Source organism: Choloepus didactylus, chromosome 15 (genome assembly GCF_015220235.1).
Source record: "Choloepus didactylus isolate mChoDid1 chromosome 15, mChoDid1.pri, whole genome shotgun sequence".
Lineage (NCBI taxonomy): Eukaryota > Metazoa > Chordata > Mammalia > Pilosa > Megalonychidae > Choloepus > Choloepus didactylus.
Window position 1 is genome coordinate 20954829 of NC_051321.1, and position 25312 is coordinate 20980140.

The window sequence follows — 25312 nt, forward strand, 5'->3', positions numbered from 1 at the left end:
TGGCCTTTAAAATAGGTAATTTTCCCTGATGCCAAAAAAACAACCATGACACCTGTGATAAGCATGATTAAAGATGTTAATTGTTTTTTGAAAGATGGTCTGCAGCAAACATCTCTGAGTAACATGATCAATTCTTTTGCTACGTGTAGATTTCCCAGGAAAAATGAACCTAAAGATCTACTTCTGATTTAGAAACTCAACTTTAAAGGGAAAGCAGAATTTAAAAAAAAAAAAAAAGCTAGTAAGTACTCACCTCTTCACGTAATTTTATCAACTGCAACATGAATGCACAAAAAAAAAAAGAAAAGATAAAAAGGAAAGAAATGGCAGGAAAGAAAGATCAGTTGTGTGACAGGATACAGAATTAACATTGACAATTTATCTGTTTACATGTTTAGCATTTAAAAATCACAGACAAACACATTAAAAGAACCTAAACATAGACTACATGCAGAGTTTTTTGAACGAATAAAGATCACTTTCTCACACTGTCACATTAAACAAAGAGAAGAGTGTGAAATTCTCTTTTAAAGTACATCTAAGACACCATCATGAAATAAAGGGGAATGACTTCATAGAAGTCTATATTATAAAGAAAGAAAACAAGTTTACTGTTCCTTTCTTCTAAGAATGTACCATTGAAGAGGTTTTGTATGTACAAGTTTCAAGATGTTTCTCTATTTTGAAACTTGACAACTGATTTCAGATTTTACCTACAAATGAAAATGATTAACAGTTCATGTTTTGGTCCCAATGAGTATTTAAACAACAAACTATTATGATAGTTAATGTCATGCACATGCCCACTCTACTAACAGGATTGCAATTGGAGGCAACAATATTTTATTTGAGAATAAAGTATGCCAGGATAAATAATACTTATTTAGGACACAGTTATCAGAAAATATCTCACTATTCTTAGAAATATTGTGTACTTCAAGTTGATTTCTGGATTTTTATTTTGCTTAAGGGGCTTCTGCAATCACATTGCATGCTTTTATTTTAATTTTTGAATAGTTTCTTCATTTTACAATCTGCATAAGCATCTTATAAATTGGGCCATCTCAAAGCAATGAGCTTTCTTGCTTCATTTGTACTGCAGTTTTTCACTCAAGTCAAAAAAAAAAAAGTCTTTATTACAGCTGACTTATTAGTAAATTCTCTTATGATAATGTAGAGCAATTTTTTGTTTGCCTTAAATATAACAGATAAAACAATTTGCTTAACTCTTTAGGAACTAGAAAAGCAAAATAACCATATATCTGGTTCATTCTTTGTGTGTGTGAATGTGAGTTTGACAGTATTCTAAACCACAAATATCATTGTATAGTTGAGATGACTGCCATAGTTTCTACAATGAATAGAAACTGAAACCCATTTTACAACAGACAGTAAACCACATTCTAGGTCTGAAATTTGCATCCTCAGCAATTCAGGACTACAACTGATAATTTTTATACATCCAAATATCTGTAACATCTGTTATAACACTTGACATATGCAGGCCAATAAACTATTGCTTCGGGAGAAACGTGCCATGAATTGCTTACTATAAGTCTCTCTAAAAGTATCATGTTTACTATAGCCTGGATTTCTCAATGCTTAATGCTGTTTTTGTCTCCAATTCAAGGAAGCCAGTATGCATTCCAGCTTATTCTGTTATTGTATTTGTTATATCAAAAGTATTTCAAGTACAAAAGAGATTTCAAAATTGTTAGGAAACCTTTATCAAAAGAGTACAGAATCTATTATACAATAAATGTCTCAGTGCATTTAGTGAAAAATGAACTTTCAATCACTTCCTTTCAAAACAGACAAGGTGTCATTATTTTTAATTAATACACTCATTCTCTCAGCAGCTGTCCAGTATGCACAAGTAAAGCATCTAATAATTTCATGTGAAAAGTTATCATTCTTCCCCAGAAGTAGTAAAATTTTAAACAAAAATACCTGGCCTATCACATATTGGAATCTTTCCTCTTTTCTATCCCAACATCATGGGAGAAAAAGGCAAACATTAATTCTTCTCAGAAAGAGATGACGTGGGAATTGATCGCACAACTATCTTTTCTTTCTGGGGGCACCATTCTTCAGTTGACTGTGATACTTAAAGGGCCAAAGTTTAAAACTACTCCTCAGCAATAGAGATCATTTGGGGCATGCCACCCTGCCATAATCAATGAGCGTTTAAAAATGCTACCCATTTGTTTTTTCAATAGGTTCCAAACAAAAAACCTTCTATCTCGTTTGTGCTGCATGGCTGCCTTCACACCCTACACCGGATTTGTAACTAAGCTAGGTAATGGGAGGGTTTTTAATCTTTATCTTTTTTTTTTTAAAGTTAGGCCAAGAGTTATTCATTCAAGTAAACAAAAGATGCTATATTTATGAAAATTAACAATGCTTAGACTAGACCGAAAGTAGTGATCTTGTATTTTATTGGGTTACTAGCTCCATCATAGGTGACATGAAAATGTGTAGTGCCATCATGTTGAGTTATGATAATCAGCATCTTTTTGAAACAAAGATTCTTTTCCTCCAATACAGAATTTGATACAAGAGGTAATCTGTTCCTTTGTGGGCTGAAAAAATCTGGTTTACGCTGGTTTGAACCAGTGGAATCTCTTGTGGCTAAGCCTTCTGCTGTGACTAAAATCAAAACTGCACTGCAGAGCGTGTGAGGGTTCACGCACGCGAGCCTCTGTGTGCAAAGTGTGTCACGTGACCCCCAGAACTACCGAATTTTTTTTTAAAGCTGATAACACCACTGCCGTCTCTGTCCGCATACAGATAACGAATAAATGCTGAACTCTATTAAACGCCCTTTACACACTATCGTGGGTCGAACACACAATTTTCTGAACTTATGATGACAGTCTATTTATTTTGCTATAAACCCTCAGCACGTAACGAACAGATTTGTGCCTGGTAATGATCTGCTCTGCCAGGGCTATACGAAATGATACCAACCTTCTTTAGATCTTGAGGAATTAAATTGACCGACTTCACCCCTAGTCAGTAGCTGAAGTTTGACACACTTTATGCACAGCAAGCCCAAATTGGAACTTCAGAGAACCTCATATTAAAAATTAAGCAATCATATCTGCTAAATACCACTTTACCACAGAAAATTCAGCACGTTTGGAAATGCCCTACTCTTTAAATATTTTTGAACCTTCTGTGTAGGATTAACTCAAAGTCACTCATCAATATAATTTTGCATATGGAAACTGAGAGAGTAATTAGGGTTTAATTACTCTACTATGAAGGTCTTGATGATTTAACGCTAAAAGTTGTTTTTTCCTTTTATGAAAATAGTTCTCATAAAACTAAATCAAGTTCATTATTAAAGTTTCCACTCTAAGTATGGCATCACTATTTTCATACAATCAACTCTTTCAAAGAAATAAAATGTTGCCATATGGAAAGGCAAATATGACATTTTAAAAGAATAGAATGATAATGCTTAAGACAATAATCCTTGGAAAACAGATAACCCAAATTACTCTTGAATGCACAGAACAGGTAATTTTATCCCTTCATTGTAAGTCAAAGATGAGCTATATTTGATCATATGAAATGGATATGAATCAGAAATGAATGCCCACAAATCAATTGCTTTAGAATTAAATGAAACTCTGTATTGTACAAGGGACAAGAAAGACGCATTTGAAAACTCTTAATTTCTGAAAATTTGAAGTATCTAATAATGGCAGAAACTTTTATATCTTAAAAGTAAATTAATATATGTTATAGATAATGGACAGGTTATAATTCCATTAATAACTAGGTTTTAGTTGCCTAAAAACTACTTTGTAAATTGCCAGAATGAGATATAATAGCTATTTGTGTTCACATTTGTCTAAATTTCCACAAAGAATCCACTCTTGGGAGGACACATATATCGCATTGAAAATAATAAAAACAAGAGTCAGCACTTATTTTGTCTATTTGTAACCACTGCTAGTCATTTCCTTCTTTAAATTCTTTTCCTTTTCTGATTATAATTTTTAAATTGACAGCGTTATCCTAATTTCAATTAAATGAATGTTGTTATTTTTGTCTCATTTTGTTTGCCTCCATATTTTCGCTTTATATTAGAAGTTCACTTTAAATATATGGTCAAGAAGATCTGAAAATCAATTTATCAATAATTAACTTGGAAATAACTTATTTATGTTCAGAAAACATTATCTTATATGAATTACATACAATTCTACCTAGAAAAAAAACCAACTTCTCAGCTACTGAGCTACAAGAATTAATATGAAGTACCAAGTCAAAAATCTCTTTAAATATAAAGAGCTTCTGCTTTGATTCCACAGACTGAATAAATACTGATACAGAATAGTTATTTTCAAATAACCACACTGAATGTGTTTTAATTTGTGGGATTTTAATTCCTGTTTTATGATAATAAGTCTAAAACCAAAATTTAATGCTTTTATCATTACATGGAAATTTTCCTACCTTTGGTAGCAAAGTATCCCATAAGTTAAGTGTGGTCTCTTTGAACTTTCAAAGCTAATTCAAATTTTAGACTGAAAATTTCACATAAGTAATAATCTAGGAGTTACATATTCTCATGACTATAATTTATCATACTCTATTTATTGAAGTGACAGCTCCTTACAACTAAACTTCAGGTTCTCCAAGCACTTTCAGAATTTGTAAGTTTGATTTATACAAGTCCAGGGGAAATCTCTGCACAGTCGCTTTAAAGTGACAGGAATATAATTTGAAAAATTCAGAGAATATGAATTCAATCTACTTTGTGGAATATTTTCTTTAGGCATAAAAAAATCATACTTATAACGTATGTAAGGCAAAACGTTTTAGGCACATAAAATGTCCATTAAGAGAAATGAACATGTTAAAAAAAAAAAAAAAAGGAAGCCCTGTCACAGAACATCTATTATAATAAAGGAGTCTGAGTAAGACAGAAACACCCCCTTCCTTTCTGTTTCTTCTACATTAGGCGTAGCAGTAGTTTCAAATGAGGGAAAAGATCCATAGTTTTTTAGAGTTGACATGGGGAATTACGTGTTTCCTTTTTAAATATTTTTTTAGGACAAGATAATGCTTTTTTTGCAATAAGGATAGGAAATAAAATCAAGATTCATTCAAGAAGTATGAACAATCTAAACTCCCTTAAAAAAAGGAAGAAAACATTTTTTTCTCATCATCCTCAAATTATTTAAACTATTATGGTAAAACCCCTTATCATGTCACACTTTTATGCTTGATGTGCTCCTTATTTTTATTTTCCCTTAGCTATTATCACATTTCACATTGGGATTTTAGGGAGGCTAAAATCCCAAGTCAAATCTTAACATGTTTACATGACTGAACGCAAGTTAAAAACATGTAAATAGAGGAGGAGGTGAGATCTTTCCAAAAACAAACATTAACCAGCTCAGTGATTTTTTTTCCTTTTTTTTTGGGATGGGAGGAGGGTACCTTAATTTACACTACTAACATTATCATAGATTGTAACACTGTATCAGCATATATAGACCTACATTATAATTATTTTAAATGGCAAATACAATTAGGCAATTTTTACAATGTGCATTAATATATTAGTTTTACTACCTTATTAAAATGTTTGGTTTACTCAATCAATGATTTATGTTCACGTTTATCTAAGCAGAGTAAAGACCTTTACAATACTTGCCAAAGTATATAAATATGTTCAGGTCTTTTTTCTACAGTTCCTTATTATTTATTTTCTTTAAAAGTATCAAAAAAGAATCATTTACTAGGATTTTCTTTGACATTTTAAAAGTCATATCTATACTGAAGTTCTTGAAAAATTGAAAAAATATATATTTACCCAAACTAAAGAAATCTAGAGTTTTATTTCAAAGAAAGAAGTGGGACATTAATTAGACTCATGACACTACTATGAGATTCAATGAGGACTTATAGCTAAGTTGCAAAGCCCTTTCAAGAAAAAATAATATCTTATTTTTGCCTACCCACATGTTAAACTGCAACAGGATTTGTCCTATTATTGTTGTTGTTGTTATTATTATTTAACACAGACACATCCCCTGTATGGATATCCAAGTTCCACACTGGTGCTTACAATCTGCCTTTTGGTGAATGTCTTTTTAAGAAGCTACACAATGGGAGTCTGAGCTGCCCTGTTGAATTTTGAAAGCTTACTTTCATTTGTTTTGCTGCAAGTGTTGATTTAATTATACTGCATTATTATCAAAGCTGATTATGTACTTTTTTATTCCTTTTACATGTGTTTGAGGTGAGGACCTTGGCTTGTCTGCAAACAGTGTGTTTCAAGTTATTTCTTAAGTACTAAATAATAAAGAAAAGAGAAGAAAAGATTTTTTTAAAAGATAGCAGACAGTGATCACAAGGTAAAGGGTTAAATGTAAGATCTCCAAGACACATTTTGAAGTTGATTAAGACTCCAGCTTTGCATTAAACAGTATCGCTTCCACATGAGTTGCTGCTAATACGGTTAAGGAGCAGCTTGAGAGCCCAGTGTGCTGGCGACCTCCTTCACCCTCCAGCCACCCACCGGGCCTCGCTGATTAGCATTCTACCTGGTTCTCTGAGGAATTCCCATCATCCCCTAGGAGCTCATTCCGTACTTCGTCACTGTAGGCGATCCGTGACCTTTTCTATAAAACAAAACAAAAAGGGAGAGAGCGAGATGAACATCGGAAAGCAAAGGCTTCAAGCACTGTTGGTATCGAGGGTGATCATCTCAAACCTCGAGAGCCCCCTAATGGAAACCGATTTGCTGAAATCTACAAACCCAAGTGGCATAAAGTTCTTGAACTTGAGAAATTTAATGTAAAGTAGATGTATTTTTTTTAATGCCAATAATGGAAGGAAACTCTAGGTTGTATGAGTACTCTATTAATATTCACTAATGGAATAGAACTCTATATTATTCCATAAACAGTCATTCAAATAAGACCACTAAACTGAAGGAAATATAGTTAGATAGCTACATATATCAACAAAACTCACCACATTGTAATTAAAACAGGGATATGGGGGCTCTCATATTGTGGCAGGAAATATACTGTACAATTTAGGTCTTTTAAATCTCTAATTCTGGGATAATATTGTATCTCCAACTATACTCTCTGGAATGCTTGGTATATAGTATGTTTATATTTCCCTTATTATTGTGACATCATTAACCAGAGAGAGGGAATTTAAAAGCTCATCCCTTTTCTACACATTAATTCAAATATCTCCAAGCCTAATAATGACCTAAGGAAAAGTCATGGTGGGGAGGGGGAGAGGGTATGTGTCTGGTAAAACAAATTAAATTTCCCAATCCCAGTAAAAAAAGGCAAGTTGGCAACAAGTCAACATTTCACACACTGAAATTTTGTTTTACAAAAAATCTACCCTTACCTGTAAAGTCAGAGGGACGTGTCTGCACAACTTATCTAAATGTACACACATGTGGAAAAGCTAAAAGGCACTGAAAAATAGTTGTGAAGCTAGAGTGTCCTCAGATCTTACTTTAGCACCACTATTTCATCCCCAAATGCAGATTTACAGGTTACTTTGTTGCCTTTTCTGCTTCTGAACTAACTAAGCAAAAACAGTCAATAATAAAAAAAAAAGGTCAGTTAGGAAAACTGTACTCTCTTTGTCACTTGGAGTCTACAGTTTAGGACTTAAAATTTCTTACCTGTTCAACTGTGATCTGAAAAGGTATTGCAGTTTACAAGGACTACCCATAATCCAGGAGTAGAAGTCAACAATGAGAATTTTAACTAGAATTTTAAACTAGTGAACGAATAATACTGCTTTGCCATAATAATACTGTGAACATAAAATCATACTGTACTGGAAATTAAAAGGACCTTAAACAAGACCAACCAATAGATTTTAAATCATTTTAAGGTGCAGCCTTTCTCAATTGGGGCTCCTCATCTGAACAACAAAACACAGAAAATTATTTCATTGACTGTTTTCTCAATTCATTCAAGCATGGTACATAAAAGAGAATTTAATTTATTACATATAAGAGAAGCCTTAGGGCATTAGGGCTTAACGCACTGACAGAACCCCAGTTGAGAAAGGCTGAGTGGAATATAAATTATAAATAAATTAATCTAAACATTCCTTATTTTATAGAAAAAAAATTGAGCCTCATGGGATTCTAAAGGTAGCTTTAGATGAATTGAGAGCTGGGGTCCTGACTTACAGCTCAGTGCTCATTCTACCACCCAGAATGTCTCCCCCATTTTATTACCTTCTGGAGAGACAGGAAAAGGAACAAGAATTGCAAAACATTTCAGTATAAATAAGATGATGGCATCCCCCTGCCGCTCACCTGCATCCCAATTCCCCCTTCCCTGCCCACAAATGTATCTTATACTTTGACAAATGCAATATATTTTGTTTATTTGAAGGAACAGATGAATAAAGTCAACAATATTGCAGAGAGAAGAAAAAAAGTATAGAAGCTAAGTCATTAGTTTGAGGTCAGTAAAGATGTCTATATTGCTTCTCTTAACAATTCAGGAGTAGCCCAACTCATTCATTTATGAACACCCTGGACTTCTTTAACACCACTCAACAGCCTATATTAAGCCTCCTTCTCTTATTGTATTTACTGCAGCTACTTTTAATTAGCTATTTCTATTGGCTTTATACTGAATTGCACTGAAAAATGCTAAATTACAAGGACAGTACATTGTAAGGCCCTACTACAATATTTACATCAAGCCAACCTTTCTTTTGCCCATTTGGAGATCCCCACCACAGCAGTTTCAAACTAGCCAAGCAGAAGTATTTTACAGCATTAAAGGAAATGAGAACCTTTAAACAGGCCATGGTATCAGAGCTGCCTTTTTAATTATTCATTTCATCACTATGGGGGACTAAAACATTCCACAGTATGCAAGAATATCATATGGAGGTTGTTTTTGTTTGTCCCTTTTTTTCCACCAAAATACCAACAAATTGGCATAAATTGTTCAATTACACTATGTTCTTATTTTGAATTACTATACTTCAAAAGAAGAAGAAAATTACAAATGTGTATCCCTAAATATCTAATCTCGTTTTGGTTAAGAATCCATTGCTTTTGAAAACTAGCAATTAAGAGTTTTTACATGCTCAGCAACAGAGGAAAACGAAGGATTTATCCACAGGTGAAGGGTGGTCCCTATAAATGTCATTCTTTACCATTGGGATGGTAAAAACTGGTCATTTGGATGGCTTTCTGGATGTAATTAAGCAAATGATATGCTGGGTTTACAAAGTGTTCTCTGACAGGACTAACTTCTCTTAAAGAATGAAAAGACAACTCATTTAAATGATCAGAAATAGTTCCTTATGGAAATCACACAACCAATACTGAAAAATGAACTCCTTACACTTGGGTTTCATTTTTAAAAAATCAAGACTTTGCTTTAATAATTATATTTAGATGCCCCATATTGGCATGTTCTCATAATTTTTTATGTTTTGAAATTTTAAGTAAGCAAATTGTAATTGACTGCAATTTAGAATGCAGGATCATCACCAAATTAATTGAATCCTAAAAAAAGGAAAATTCCTTTGAATGACAAACTGCTTATTTTATGAGTAATTTTCCTCCAAAACATCAACAAATTATGTTATCCTTTGAAATGGAATTTTCAAAAGCCTCACTCTGTTACTACTTTAACTTGCAGAATTCAAAGTTAATGAAACTGAAACATTTAATGTATCTATATAAACCTAGCTAAAATATTTTTACTATATTATCATCTGTATATAAATCTGTACTTTAGCCAAATGCAAGCATGAGAATTTGAGCTGGAAATGTCACACACTCCGCTACAGTTTGAAGGAATCCAATTCATAATGCATTTTATAAATAGTTAATGACTTCTATACATAAGCTAACCAGGCAAATCAAGAAATTGTCAACATTTTTAGTCTTAGTTGTCAGTTACCACTGTCTACTGGTGCTTTATATCTGGTTTCTGGAGAAGTCAGAAGCTCTCTGCAGTTTGTAATCTACTGCAATTTCTGGTCTGCACCATAAGGGTGGAAAAGCTTCAACTGACAATATTTGCCACACACACGCACACACATACACCAAGTATTAAATGTGAGAACATTCCTCACTTTTAGTTGTGTGTTTGTGTAAAGCTTATCCCTTCCAAATTATACACTCAATGGACTAGACACAGTTGGACAGAAAATCTATAGACCATATATGAACTATAGAAAAATATGACAGATCAACAACTGATAAATTTCATTTATCCTATGAAATTAGATGCACAAGGTTTCAAAGCCTGTTTTAAGTTGGTGACAAACGTGAGTCTTTGGTTATGAAGATGAGAATTTCATATTCAAAGCAGTTTTCACTTGGTAGATGAACAGAACTTTTGCATACCGACTGACGAATTTTCTTAAAGCCAAGTTCAAACAGATACACTTGCTCAATTCTGTCTGGAAATTTGGCTTGAAACAATCTCTATACTTGACCCAAGTCTTAATATCTCCCAACTGAACTGAATGTGTTCATGGATAGGCCCTGCTAAATTAGAAACAAGAAAAATTAACTTAGCTTAAACTAATTAAGAACCGTGATCTGTGGTACCTCCTCCTGTATGATTCTGTATGTCAAATAGGGTGTACATAACCAGAATGAGGATTCTACAACCAAGCCCTAGCATAAGCCTAACAATGAAGTTGGTCTATTACTAACGCATATATGAGAATTTAATTTCCATGGCGTGCACATGGCAAAGCAATTGCTTAAATTGCCTCACCTGGGAATTTAATGCAACGTTATCATCAGACCAGCCACATTGTAAATAGATTTATAATGCTTTCCATGTGCTGCACTCTGTTGCATATGAATTAAGTAATGATCTGGTATTACAATAAAATCAGCTCTTTGCCACACCTGGCAGACAGGATATTTCACTAAATTAATACCCATACAGCTACATCACAAGGCCCGGAAGAGGAACCATCTCTAAGGCATTGGACTTGAGTTTAACATAGGAGGCAAACACTCCACCGCTAGTAGAATGTCACTGTGTAGAATGGGCTGCTCAAGACAATCTGTTTCTAACATCTGTATCACAGAATTAAGACTTTCTCATTCCCATTCCATTTTGGTCTAATTTTCTTCATTCAGTACTTTAATTACTAATCAGCAATCCACAAAATTCACAAACAATAAGAAAGCCCTTTATTCTAATCTGTGTGCTGCAGACAGCCAAATAATTGATACAAAGTGCAGTATGGTTTTTGTAAGTAATGAAAGAACAGCTTGTCCTAGTCCCTAATCAAATTGGTCTATAGAAGAAATGGTTAATAGATTTCTCCATAGGTCTAAAACAAATTATCCAGTCTAGCCAGACTTTTCCATTGCTTCTACCATGTCTTTCAGTCTCAATATATTTAATAATGCCCAAGGTTACCAGGTGATACTAAACACTGTTAGGCTTTCATAGCCAAAGAATTTACTCCTGTTACAATTAACACTTTGGGATAGCTACAGAATACTGTGAAATTATATTTATCAGCTAGTCATATAATAGCTGGCATTTATTACTTACTTAATTTTACCTGTTTTTAATTAAATAATATCATACTTCTGTAATGCTCAGATGACATATTCTAAAATGTGTCTATCTTTGGCACAAAGCATTCTATTTTTAACCTCACTTCTATTTCTCCATGACCAATACCAGTGTTTCACTATCCCCCACGTTCCCCCACCTAAGAACTTAAAAAGACTCATCAATCCAAGACAGGAAACTTCTACACTTTGGAGAAAAAAAATAAAAAGGAATTTATGAATCTTGTCTTATCAGAGTGTTCTCTGAACTGCATTAATTTTTAGCAAAAAAGTGACTTAAGGTTAAAACATATCATAGTATGATTTAGGTAAAGGCAAAGTAAATTATTAAGTAAATATTTGATCCCGGGAGAGCTGTTAGGAAGAAAAAAGCACGGGGCACCCAGCAAGAAGAATGGAGATAGCATTTCAGTATGTGATCTTGGGCAAATTAAGTAAGTTTTCTGAATATCAGTTTCTACATCTGTAAAATGGTGGTGATAATGTTTATTTCGCAGGGCTGTTAGGAGGATTTAAATATTATTAACAAGTGGAAGCCTATCATAACACCTTGGATACATAATCTTGCAAAGGGTGTTCAACCAAATGCCAATTGACAGTACTGGAAAGTAATGCAATAAAACCAGCACACATACATTGCTGAGCATATAAATTAGTGCATCCTTCTTGGAAAATGATTGGCCAATACAGACCAAAAGTAGCTTGAGAAAGTTGGTATTGTTTAACACACAAATTCTACTACACTGTTTTACCCAACTCCTGTTTTACGGTGCTACAACTTTTAGATGGCTTTTAATGGTAAAAACTTTACCGCATTTCTCTTATGTTATCAGAGAAAGTAAATTCCAATACGTTTCTTCTACATAATCATTCCCCTAAACATGGCTTCCTCTTGCTCAAGGAACAGTTTAGAGTTAAAGGTCAAGCTCATTCACTGGAAAGTGCACATGCCACATGTTGCGAATACTGCAGCAATAATAAACAGAAAGCACACTTACTATCAAAAATCATGGCCAATGGACTATATGCAAGGCACCAGAGAGCCAATACTAACATGCTCTGCTGCTAGCCTACCAAAGGGTAGGAAAAGCTGGCCATGGTGAGAAAACCGAAATAACCCATTGTTCTTCGGCATGTAAAATCAGGGAAGGATATTCACAATTTTTAAAAATATCATCTTTTTATTACAGTCATTCTCATTTATTATTATTGCTTGTATTTCAAAACATTTTACATGCTTCAAGTGGATATATTTGTTTTAGTCATAAATAACTATAAATTATACCATGGTTCCCTCTCAATTACTTTCTAAAATTTATATTTATGCAAATATTTACATGCACATGATGAAGCTATGGATGCATTTGTACACATAAAGGTTTACTAAACCCATATGCAATCCATGTGGAATAATAACTCTATTTGTGCTTCACAGTACTAGAAAAGACTTATTTATAAGAGGAACTCAGACCCCATTGCTGCTACATCATTTAACGATTTGTGAAACAGAGAGGCCAGAAATCACGAGAGTACACTTCTTCATTTCCTCTCCTAGCATTTCTAACCTGAAGCCTGAAATTTAAGTTTAGCATTACTGTTTCAAAATGCAACACAAGTGAGTTAGTATCATGGACCCCTTGCGTACACATGCTCATAGTTTATAACTTTGACACTGCTATTGAACACAGTGTGGCTGTGTCTTAAATCATGTTAGCTTGTCAATCAATAATAAAGTTACTTCACTGAGAAATTCAGCTCATGATAGAGGGCCCAGATGTTGTTGCCAACATCTGGAATAGTGTAAGTATTCAGTGGGGGAAATCTAATTCTTTAAACTCTCTCTAAATGTAAAAAAAAAAAAAAATTTAAAAAGAAAGCTAAAACAAAAAATAAAAAATAACACCACCATGTCTACTTGAAATAATCAAAATGTCAAAATGTTCATTATTTTGTTTGTTCATGATATACAAATACCCTATACATTCCCACTGGAAAATTGTACTCTGACAAATGAATGCTAGGCACAGATGCCACAAAATATAGTTTTAAAAGAACTGTATATATAACATATATGTTTAGAATATATAAATAGAATATATAAATGTATATAATTAATTTATATAATTCTAGATTTCTCTATGTAATCTGCCTATATTGGGAAGGAAAATGATCATTTAAAATCTGCCCATAGCCATAATTTCAAGTAATCTAGACATCTAAGAACAAGCAATCCTGAGGACTCTGTGTAACTGACCATGAAGAATTACATAAATAACAGAATCTTATAGCTGACAGTGATACTAGGCATCATCTAGACATCAGCCTTCAAATTCAGATATGAGGAATTCTGAGCCAGAAGAGTGAGTTACCCAAGGCCACTCAGCTAGGAAAGACCAGGATGAAGGACAGAACTTGCTTCCCAACACCAGTCCTCGTTTCACTTTCCCACATCAAGACAGGCTGGGACCATCCTACTGCTCATTCCCCAAAGCCAAGGCTGGCTGCAACATTCACGCGGTTCTGTGAAGTTAACATCAGCTACAAAGTTGATTGGTCTGTAGATTTTGTTTCTGCTCATCTTTCTACAAAAAGTAAATCTTTATTTATACATTGTTGTCAACATCTGGAATACTGATAATTAGTAAATCTGAAAGTTCAAGGGTGACAAATGTTTAGAGTGTTTTATTGGATAGAATAAAAGGTCTGATCTCAGAGGGTGAGTCACAACCACGCCTATGGGTATAACTCAGATATGTTTCAAGATTAACCTTCAAAGGCTACACCATAAAGGAAAAATAATCTACCCATATGGCTCAGAGATGAGCCACTGTGGTTACTAAGATGTATTAAGGATTGCTTGCTTACTCAGAGCATCTGGTGACTCCCTATACAGTGCCTGTTAAAATTCTAGATTGGAACCAGCCACGTCATAAGCAAACAAATTTCATATATATTTTTTTCCTGGTACTTACCCTTGGACCCATGTTATGCCAGATTCTTTATTATAGAATATGCTGTATTAAATTGAGGTTACAGTGTTTGTAATTTCAATACATACAATGTGTCTTTTACTGCTTCATGAGCGTAGCCAACAAAGCTGTGATGCTTAGGCAACATAAAATTCTTTTAGCCCAAATCTTCTGTAAAAACATTTGAAGATTTCTTCTATATTAGGCTGATCCAAAACTATACAATGTAATAACATAAATATAAATCTTCATACCTGACTCATAGACAACATGTTGTTCCTAAAAGATTCTCAATTTCCAGTTTCTTAAAATGCTGTCTACTAAGGGGCTTTGCTTCATCAGATAATTGTTCTTTCTCTACTATCTTCTGGGTCTTGCTCTACAGGTTCTTCCAAGTGTATCAACGTCTTTAAGTGTGTCCTAGTTTACATATTCTAAAAAGTTATCTCATCCTACACTACTCTTCCCATTATCACTGTTGATGCTGACCTTGATTACCTGGCTGAGGAAGTGTCTGCCAAGTTTCCCTGCAGCAAAGGAACTCTCCCCTCCCTCTTTCCATGTCATACACCTTGAAAGGAAGTCACTATATGCAGCCCACATTTAAAGAGTGGGGAGTGATGCACCCCCTCCTTGAGGGCAGAATATCTACACAAATTATTTGACATTTTTCTGCAAGTGATTTGTCTATTCTCCCCCATTAAATTATTTATTCAATTATTAATTTATATCAATATGGACTTGTGTATATTTATTCCCCCAATAGCCACTTTTCAGTCCTTTTCTCATTTGGCATCTCTTACAGCATCCGATTTTGTTGCCTACTTTCTCCTTAGCAATGAAAAGCACCACCTCCCCTGGAATTCCTCCTACCCTGATTTCTCCTTCCCAGTTTCCTTCAGCGTAACTCCTCCCTCAGTCTGCCCATAAAATGCAGGTGTTCCCCTAGGTCTCTATCCTTAGCCCCTTTCTCACTTAGCTGAATGATCTTATCTGAACCACTGTTGAAACTACTACCTAGAGGCTAGCAAAGCCCAAACATTTAGCACCAGGTAAGACCTGCTTTCTGCATATTCTATTCACAAATCCAAATGCCTGCTGGGAGCTTTAGACAACCCAAGGGCATCTCAGGCTTAAAGCAGACAAAGTGGAGCATTATCACTCTCCTCTATACCTCCCTTCCTCTTGCCTTCCCCATTTCTTTCCATGGATGGTGTCACCATGCACACAGTCTCCCCAAATAAAGACTACAAATTATCCCACTCTCTCCTTTACCCCAAATCCAGTCAACCACCAAGCCCTATCAATTAAACTTATTTTTCAGAATATCTATTACTGGGTCCATAACCTATTTCCAGGATGTCACTTTATGCACTGGTCCACATTCTTTCTTCATAACCATTGTTACCACTTATTTGATATCTCTTTTTATCTATGAATTATATCTGGAAGATAACCTCTATGGAAAGACAGAAACGTTTTAAGACAGAGGTAAGCCAACAGGTACAAAGTCTTAGTTCCTCATCTTAGGGAGAAAAGGAGACCCTTCAGCCCTATGTCTAGTACACTATTAAAGCTATAAAAGAATCATTGACTAAAGATATGACTTATTTCAGAATAGGCATATAAAAATGGGAAGCAAATTCATTTACCCAAAGCCAATATACCTATGAGAAAAATGCAAAGCAACAGAACTTCCTCTAATTTTATAAGTCAATAACACATTTTTCTTTAATTTCAAATATGGGCATATCTCATATCAGCTATTTTATTGTTCTCAAAAGGTAGATATTTCCTTTTTTTTTAATTGTGAAGACGCTAAAAGAACCGCATTTCAAACGAGACGATGCAGATGCATATTTCTTCTCTGTCTGATTTGTGGACCTGAGGAATATGGATTACCTCTGTTATCTGCACAAGCTCTGCTACAAGCCTGGCATTCAGTTTGCTTTTATCTCTGAGACCCCAAATTGTACCGTTAGACAACAGAGGGCACTTATCTAGATTGAACTGTCATACAAATAGATTTTTGTCAGCCATTCAATTTGTACTGGGGAGCAAACCAACAAAAACAAAACCCAGCAATTTAAAACAACAAACCTATCCTATACTGACAGGAACAAATTGCTGTATTTCAAATGAATAAGAATTACTATAGATCGCCTGCACTGAGTGAGTGCTACAGAAAGGAAAATATTCTTGGAACTAATTCTGTCTAGATATTCGGGAAGCACAAAGTATGTTTAATACTAATAAAACATACATGAGAAAATGCTAACAAACAGGAATTAAATGTTTTCTGGGGAGAAGGCGGCTCCCTAACAGTTACAAGTCAAAATTCAGTGGCTATGTGGAGAAGGCTACATTGTGTTGCTTTTTGAATTTGTTCTCTGGTCTCTGGCACTTGCAGGAATGCAAGCAATGCTCCTATCCACAAAACAATCAATTTGAGTAGCAAAACCATCCGTCTCCTTGAGTGATTGTAGTTCTGTGTCATCAACATCCACAAAGACAAAAGAAAACTTTATTTAGAGAACTAACTTTGCTACAGTTACCCATTTCTCAGATTATTTGGAAAAATCCTCAGAGTTGATCTGTTCAAAGTTGGTGTTAATCTCATATAATAAAGATGTTGAGAACTTAAATCAATGAAAATATATCAATGAAATTTTCACAATTTGTAAAGAATATCAATTTGCCCATCCACTATTGTTTTTGAGTTGAATCTTGTTTCCTTTTCTAAGAGCCACATCTTTGTCCTAGATGTTGTGTGGCTAATCCTTCGGTGAAATCCAGGATTGCACTTGTGGAATCATAAATGCTATAAGGGAAATAAGCAAACATACAAATTCAGCCCTGCGATACCACATTAAGTGGAATGGGAAATAAACAAACTTGAAGTCAAAACTTCAACTGAACCCACGTGATTTTACTAAGCAGAAATCTAAATAGTTCAATTATTCAGATGCAACTATATACATTTTGAAAATGAGTTTTCTTTGAGATTATGTAACAAGAATTAATCACTTTGCAGAATTCTGTGATATATCACATGGCAAAGCTAAAATATTTTAAGTTGTAGCAACAGCTGCTTATGCCAAAAGACTTGAGACTTTATTAAAGGACAATCTGAAAAAATAATATACTCCATAGACAGGCATGAAAAATACCTCATGGACAGACCGTTAAAATAGATTATAAGACAAAAGCAAGGTGAAATATACTGCCCTCAAGATATCTCTATTTCTTGGTAAATAACAATGCTGAGAAAAAATATTTTTAATTTGAAGAAACTTATAAAATTACTTTACTTTAAAAACATGAAAAGAAACATGATGTATGCAATTTACTTTCGAATGGTTCCAAAATATTCAAAAAATGTGTACAAATAATAAAGCAAATAGACCAAAATATTAACAATAGGTAACTCTAGGTAAAGAGTATCTATGTGTTTATATATGTGTGTGTATGTGTGTGTGTACGTGCACGTATGGATGTTCTTTGCACTATTCTTGAAACTTTCTGGAAAATTTGAAATTTTTCCAAATAAAAAGTTAAATAATTAAAAAGTGTGAAAAGATTAGTGAGAAAAGTGGGTAGAAGGTGAAGGACTTGCCCTGAAGCAAAACCTATATGCTTTGTTTGTAACAATGACAGTGGGAACACCTAGCTAATGTGTGAAATTAGCTACAAGCCAAATAAATCCTTGATTAGATAGCTAATAGTTAATGTGAAACACAAATATGAGACCATTACTCCTTTCAAATTTAGACAATTCAAACTATTAATTTTTACTATCTATGATGATTTTTCCCTTGCATTATAGTATACCTACAGGGTTTCATTTGCAGAGTTTTAAATTATCAATATAATTTTATTTTGTATTTAGACAATTAGTACAGACTCAAAATCATCCGTGGTCAGAGAAGTATAAAGTTGTCGGCTCAAAATAATATTATATTATCTACCATTTAAAACAGGTGAGCAACAAAGTGCAATTCTTTTTTTCTCCATTCTAAATTAAGAGTTTTGAGGACAGAAATTCTAAATTAGATTACTTAATAGCTTAACATAAATGTCTCTTTTTTTCCCTAACAAAAATGCTTAGAGGAACCCAATACAAATCTCACTGAAGTGTTTTAGTACTAACCAAAGATCCTTTACCATGCTTTTTAGTCCTTTTCAGACGTTCTTGAAGAGAATACATATTCTCAGATAGTTAGACATGTGCCCATTGAACTTTGACTTGATTTGGCAACCAAGGTATTGCTGATCTGTCTAATTTTGACTGTGATAGCACCAGACAGGGACTGAATGTAATTCCATTCTCTGAAAGAACACAGCCGATTTTGGTGCTCTATAAATACGCAATAATAATAGAACCTCAGGGCTAGAAGGGACCTTGAGAGGTCCTCTAGTGTGTCGTGCTCCCTTACATCATCTCACACTGAGTGTATCTTATAAAGACCTCAGAAATGAGGTCTCTTAACTTTCACAGTCACTGGTTACTCTCAGGAATGACTTCCTCAGATTAAACTGAAATCCATGGTACTACAGGTTCACACACAGTAGAGATCAACAACAGCTGTGGATCATACTTTACATAACATCCCTTCAGATGCGAAGACGTGAACAACTATGCATCTTTCCATCCACAGAAAGTGATCCCAGGACCTTTCTTCATCTCATTCTCCAACCTTTTAATCATCTATGGGGAACACCCAAGAATTTCCGATGAATTATCTTTCGATATGGCATCTTCAATTAAACCCAGAAATGAATATTAGTAGATTCCCCCAGAGTCTAACAAAAAACAAAATGTACTCAATCCTACTCCTTATATACAAACTTGAGGAGGTCGCTCCTTTCTCTGTTCTTTCTTATATCTGCTCTGAATACAATTCACATGATGATGCTTGCACATTAATTTTCACTTGAGTTTTAGGGCTCAAAAATAATGAGCTTAATTATCAACACATGGTTTAATAGTATGAGTTTAACTAGGATTCAAATGCCAGTTTTGCTATTTATTGTCTGTGGGTCTGCAGAAAAAGTGTCTAACCTTTCAGAGTCTTGGTTTGCATATCTGCAAAAAGGAAATAAAAATTCATACTCTGCTGCAACGATTAAATGGGACTTGCAATATGAACACAGCCTCATAAGTTAACAGGTTCCCTCTAATTCATTATTTTTCCCTCTCCTTCCCCTTTGTAAGTGGAAGGAACAAGGAGAAAAATACACCCTGCAGAGTCTCTACTCGCAAAACTAGAAAACAAATATTATTCATAGACACCAAAATATGTATAGAGGTGTCTGTAGCAGATGTGATTATGCTGAAGTCACTTGGTAGAAGGGGGAAAAGAAAGCAAAAGAACACTCAGCAATAGCTGAGTTCAAAAAAAGCACCAGCCAAAATACACTTCCTGAAGGTGAAGGACTCACCCTGAAGCAAAACCTCTATGCTTTGTTTGTAACAATGACAGTGGGAACGGGTGTAAGCAGGCTGCTGGCAGAAGTCCCTCCTTCTAGACACAATTTGTTCAAGCAGAGGAGGCAGGGCTATATAAAGAATAAAACAGGAGTTCTGCTTCTCAAAGGGTGTATAAAATCACAAGAGGCCATTGCTTTCACCTTAACAAAGCAAGCTGGTAAAGCTACAGTCATAGGTTTCAAAACCCATCAGAGCACTGACAACATTAAGATACTTAAATGAAGTACATTCCATAAAAGGAAAGTGACTCATAGCTCTTCTCATCCCTAGTGGAGTGGTGGGAGTGGTGGGAGGTGGGAGTGGGGGAATCCTTCACAGATGCAGTTAAGAAGAAACCAGCCAAACTTTTAAACAAACTTTTAAGAGCTGCATCGGAGCTGGAATGACAAGTTAGAATTTTAAGGCGCTCCAACCAACACCTTCTCATTGAGTTCTGGGGGCAAGGCAGGAGAGCTAATAGAGATGCACTTTTGAGTACACAAGGCCTCCCCTAATTTTAAGGCAGCTGGCCCTCTGAAGGTGGGTTGCTGGGGAGAACAACTAAGAGAAATCCAAACCAGGCACCCTTAGATCTTGGCTACTGTAGGTTAGAATGGGGCAGTAGAGCTAAGGCAAACCTATTTGAGGCATCTAGTATTTCAGTCACCAAAAGATGAAGTGGGAGAGGGAGCAGGAAAGCTGAGAGAAACTACTCTAAGGCATTCTGGATCTTCAAAGAGTATAAGACTATTAAGGGTCTATTCAGTAGGACACAGAGAAATCTGCCAAGATATGGAATGTAAGCAATGGGACTGTAAAGCAGAGAGGTCTCCCACAAATCAAAAAGCTGATAGCTCAGTTGAAAAGCAGGACTCAGAACTTAAAACATATTGAAGGGAAAATCCTAATCCCACCCTCAAAACATCTGAATCAAACTAAAGCTGCAATAGCACCCACATACAACCCAATTTAATATCAGATTGACTTAGCTACCCCACTCTAGAAGCTTGAAAAAGGGGAGGTGGCACACTATGCCTTTTTAATGTAAAATATTTGGCATCTGATCAAAAATTATAAGACACATGAAAAAGCAAGAAAATGTGATCCATGGTAAATGACACACACATAGAGATGATCCAGATATTGGAACTATCACACAGGAACTTTAAAATATTTACAATATTTACCTTTACAATAAAAATGCTAAAGGATATGGCAGAAAAGATAGAAAAATTTGGGGGAAATTTTAGTTGAGAAACAGAGATTGATGAACCAAATGGAAATAACAGAAATGAAACACATATCAAAAATTAAAAAAAACCATTAAGTGAATTTAAGAGCAGACCGGAAGCAGTAAAGGAAAGGATCAGTAAACTTAAAGGGAGGCCAACAGAAAGCATCCAAACTGAAACACAAAGACGCAAAAGAGTGAAAAAGCAAAACATCCAAGATCTATGGAATAATACCAATGGTCTAACATATTTATAAGTGGAGTCACAGAAGAGGAAGAAAGAATATGGGACAGAGGATATATATGAATAAATAATAGCTGAAAATGTTATAAAACTGATGAAAGAGATCAACCCACAGGACCAGGAAGCTCAGAGTAAACTGCAAGAAGGATAAATACAAAGAAAACCACACACTGGTACATCATAATCAAACTGCTGATGAACATAGATAAAAAGTAAATCTTAAAAGCAGTCAGAGGAACAAAGACCTCTAAATATGGGGAGGGGGAATTATATAAATGATGGCTAAATGCTCACCAGAACCAATGGAGACCAAAAGACATTGAAATTATGCCTTTAAGGTGCTGAAAGGGGGGAAATACTGTCAACATAAAATTCAATATCCACTGAAAATATCATTCAAAAACAATGGTAGGAGGCGGGGCAAGATGGCAGACTGGTGAGCTGTATGTTTTAGTTACTCCTCCAGGAAAGTAGGTAAAAAAGCCAGGAACTGCGTGGACTGGACACCACAGAGCAATCTGTCTTTGGGCATACTTCATACAACACTCATGAAAACGTGGAACTGCTGAGATCAGCGAAATCTGTAAGTTTTTGCGGCCAGGGGACCCGCGCCCCTCCCTGCCAGGCTCAGTCCCGGGGGAGGAGGGGCTGTCAGCTCCAGGAAGGAGAAGGGAGAATTGCAGTGGCTGCTCTTATGGGAAACTCATTCTACTGATTCAAACTCCAACCATAGATAGACTGAGACCAGACACCAGAGACTCTGAGAGCAGCCAGCCCAGCAGAGAGGAGACAGGCATAGAAAAAGAACAACACGAAAAACTCCAAAATAAAAGCAGAGGATTTTTGGAGTTCTGGTGAACACAGAAAGGGGAAGGGCGGAGATCAGGCCTTGAGGAGCATATGCAAATCCCGAAGCAAGGCTGATCTCTCTGCCCTGTGCACCTTTCCTTAATGGCCCTGGTTGCTTTGTCTATTAGCATTTCAATAACCCATTAGATCTCTGAGGAGGGCCCTTTTTTTTTTTTTTTTTTTTAAATCCTTTTTGCTGTTTCTAAAACAATTACTCTAAGAAGCTCAATACAGAAAGCTTCAAAGAATTGAAATTTGGGCACGTCAAATCAAGAGCAGAACTAAGAGAGCTCTGAGACAAAAGGCAATAATCCAGCGGCTGAGAAAATTCACTAAACAACACAACTTCTCAAGAAAAGGGGGGTGTCCGCTCACAGCCACCATCCTGGTGGACAGGAAACACTCCTGCCCATCGCCAGCCCCATAGCCCAGAGCTGCCCCAGACAACCCAGTGTGACGGAAGTGCTTCAAATAACAGGCACACACCACAAAACTGGGCGTGGACATTAGCCTTGCCTGCAACCTCAGCTGAATGTCCCAGAGCTGGGAAGGGGGAGCAGTGTGAATTAACAGAGCCCCATTCAGCCATCATTTGAGCAGACTGGGAGCCTCCCAACACAGCCCAGCAGCCCAGAACTGCCCTGGGGGGACGGCACTCACCTGTGACATAGCACAGTCATCCCTCAACAGAGGACCCGGGGTGCACAGCCTGGAAGAGGGGCCCACTTGCAAGTCTCAGGAGCCATACGCCAATACCAAAGACTTGTGGGTCAGTGGCAGAGACAAACTGTGGCAGGACTGAACTGAAGGATTAGACTATTGCAGTAGCTTTAAAACTCTAGGATCATCAGGGAGATTTGACTGTTAGGGCCACCCCCCCTCCCCGACTGCCCAGAAACACGCCCCGCATACAGGGCAGGCAACACCAACTACACACGCAAGCTTGGGACACCAATTGGGCCCCACAAGACTCACTCCCCCACTCACCAAAAAGGCTAAGCAGGGGAGATCTGGCTTGTGGAGAACAGGTGGCTCGTGGACGCCACCTGCTGGTTAGTTAGAGAAAGTGTACTCCACGAAGCTGTAGATCTGATAAATTAGAGATAAGGACTTCAACTGGTCTACAAACCCTAAAAGAACCCTATCAAGTTCAGCAAATGCCACGAGGCCAAAAACAACAGAAAATTATAAAGCATATGAAAAAACCAGACGATATGGATAACCCAAGCCCAAGCACCCAAATCAAAAGACCAGAAGAGACACACTTAGAGCAGCTACTCAAAGAACTAAAGATGAACAATGAGACCATAGTACGGGATATGAAGGAAATCAAGAAGACCCTAGAAGAGCATAAAGAAGACATTGCAAGACTAAATAAAAAAATGGATGATCTTATGGAAATTAAAGAAACTGTTGACCAAATTAAAAAGATTCTGGACACTCATAGTACAAGACTAGAGGAAGTTGAACAATGAATCAGTGACCTGGAAGATGACAGAATGGAAAATGAAAGCACAAAAGAAAGAATGGGGAAAAAAATTGAAAAACTCGAAATGGACCTCAGGGATATGATAGATAATATGAAACGTCCGAATATAAGACTCATTGGTGTCCCAGAAGGGGAAGAAAAGGGTAAAGGTCTAGGAAGAGTATTCAAAGAAATTGTTGGGGAAAACTTCCCAAATCTTCTAAACAACATAAATACACAAATCATAAATGCTCAGCGAACTCCAAATAGAATAAATCCAAAAAAACCCACTCCGAGACATATACTGATCACACTGTCAAACATAGAAGAGAAGGAGCAAGTTCTGAAAGCAGCAAGAGAAAAGCAATTCACCACATACAAAGGAAACAGCATAAGACTAAGTAGTGACTACTCAGCAGCCACCATGGAGGCAAGAAGGCAGTGGCACGATATATTTAAAATTCTGAGTGAGAGGAATTTCCAGCCAAGAATACTTTATCCAGCAAAGCTCTCCTTCAAATTTGAGGGAGAGCTTAAATTTTTCACAGACAAAGAAATGCTGAGAGAATTTGCTAACAAGAGACCTGCCCTACTGGAGATACTAAAGGGAGCCCTACAGACAGAGAAACAAAGACAGGACAGAGAGACTTGGAGAAAGGTTCAGTACTAAAGAGATTCGGTATGGGTACAATAAAGGATATTAATAGAGAGAGGGAAAAATATGGCAAACATAATCCAAAGGATAAGATGGCCGATTCAAGAAATGCCTTCACGGTTTTAACGATGAATGTAAATGGATTAAACTCCCCCATTAAAAGATATAGATTCGCAGAATGGATCAAAAAAAATGAACCATCAATATGTTGCATACAAGAGACTCATCTTAGACACAGGGACACAAAGAAACTGAAAGTGAAAGGATGGAAAAAAATATTTCATGCAAGCTACAGCCAAAAGAAAGCAGGTGTAGCAATATTAATCTCAGATAAAATAGACTTTAAATGCAGGGATGTTTTGAGAGACAAAGAAGGCCACTACATACTAATAAAAGGGGCAATTCAGCAAGAAGAAATAACAATCGTAAATGTCTATGCACCCAATCAAGGTGCCACAAAATACATGAGAGAAACATTGGCAAAACTAAAGGAAGCAATTGATGTTTCCACAATAATTGTGGGAGACTTCAACACATCACTCTCTCCTATAGATAGATCAACCAGACAGAAGACCAATAAGGAAATTGAAAACCTAAACAATCTGATAAATGAATTAGATTTAACAGACATCTACAGGACATTACATCCCAAATCACCAGGATACACATACTTTTCTAGTGCTCACGGAACTTTCTCCAGAATAGATCATATGCTGGGACATAAAACAAGCCTCAATAAATTTAAAAAGATTGAAATTATTCAAAGCACATTCTCTGACCACAATGGAATACAATTAGAAGTCAATAACCATCAGAGACTTAGAAAATTCACAAAT

The 25312-nt window shown here is 35.8% G+C and overlaps 1 protein-coding gene across 8 annotated transcripts in view; it reads right to left on the reverse strand.

Moving 5' to 3' along the window:
• The window catches only part of VTI1A (vesicle transport through interaction with t-SNAREs 1A), a 411985-nt gene that overhangs the window by 326809 nt on the left and 59864 nt on the right, over positions 1–25312 (reverse strand). For 5 of the 8 annotated variants that reach the window (XM_037804918.1, XM_037804917.1, XM_037804915.1 and 2 more), the window contains exons 4-5: positions 6570–6647; positions 254–274 (exon numbers count right to left, since the gene is read on the reverse strand). In XM_037804918.1, coding sequence (XP_037660846.1) covers positions 254–274; positions 6570–6647 — 99 coding nt within the window. The remainder of the gene's footprint in view (positions 1–253; positions 275–6569; positions 6648–25312) is intronic. The other 3 variants (XM_037804916.1, XM_037804920.1, XM_037804914.1) reach the window with 1 other exon arrangement.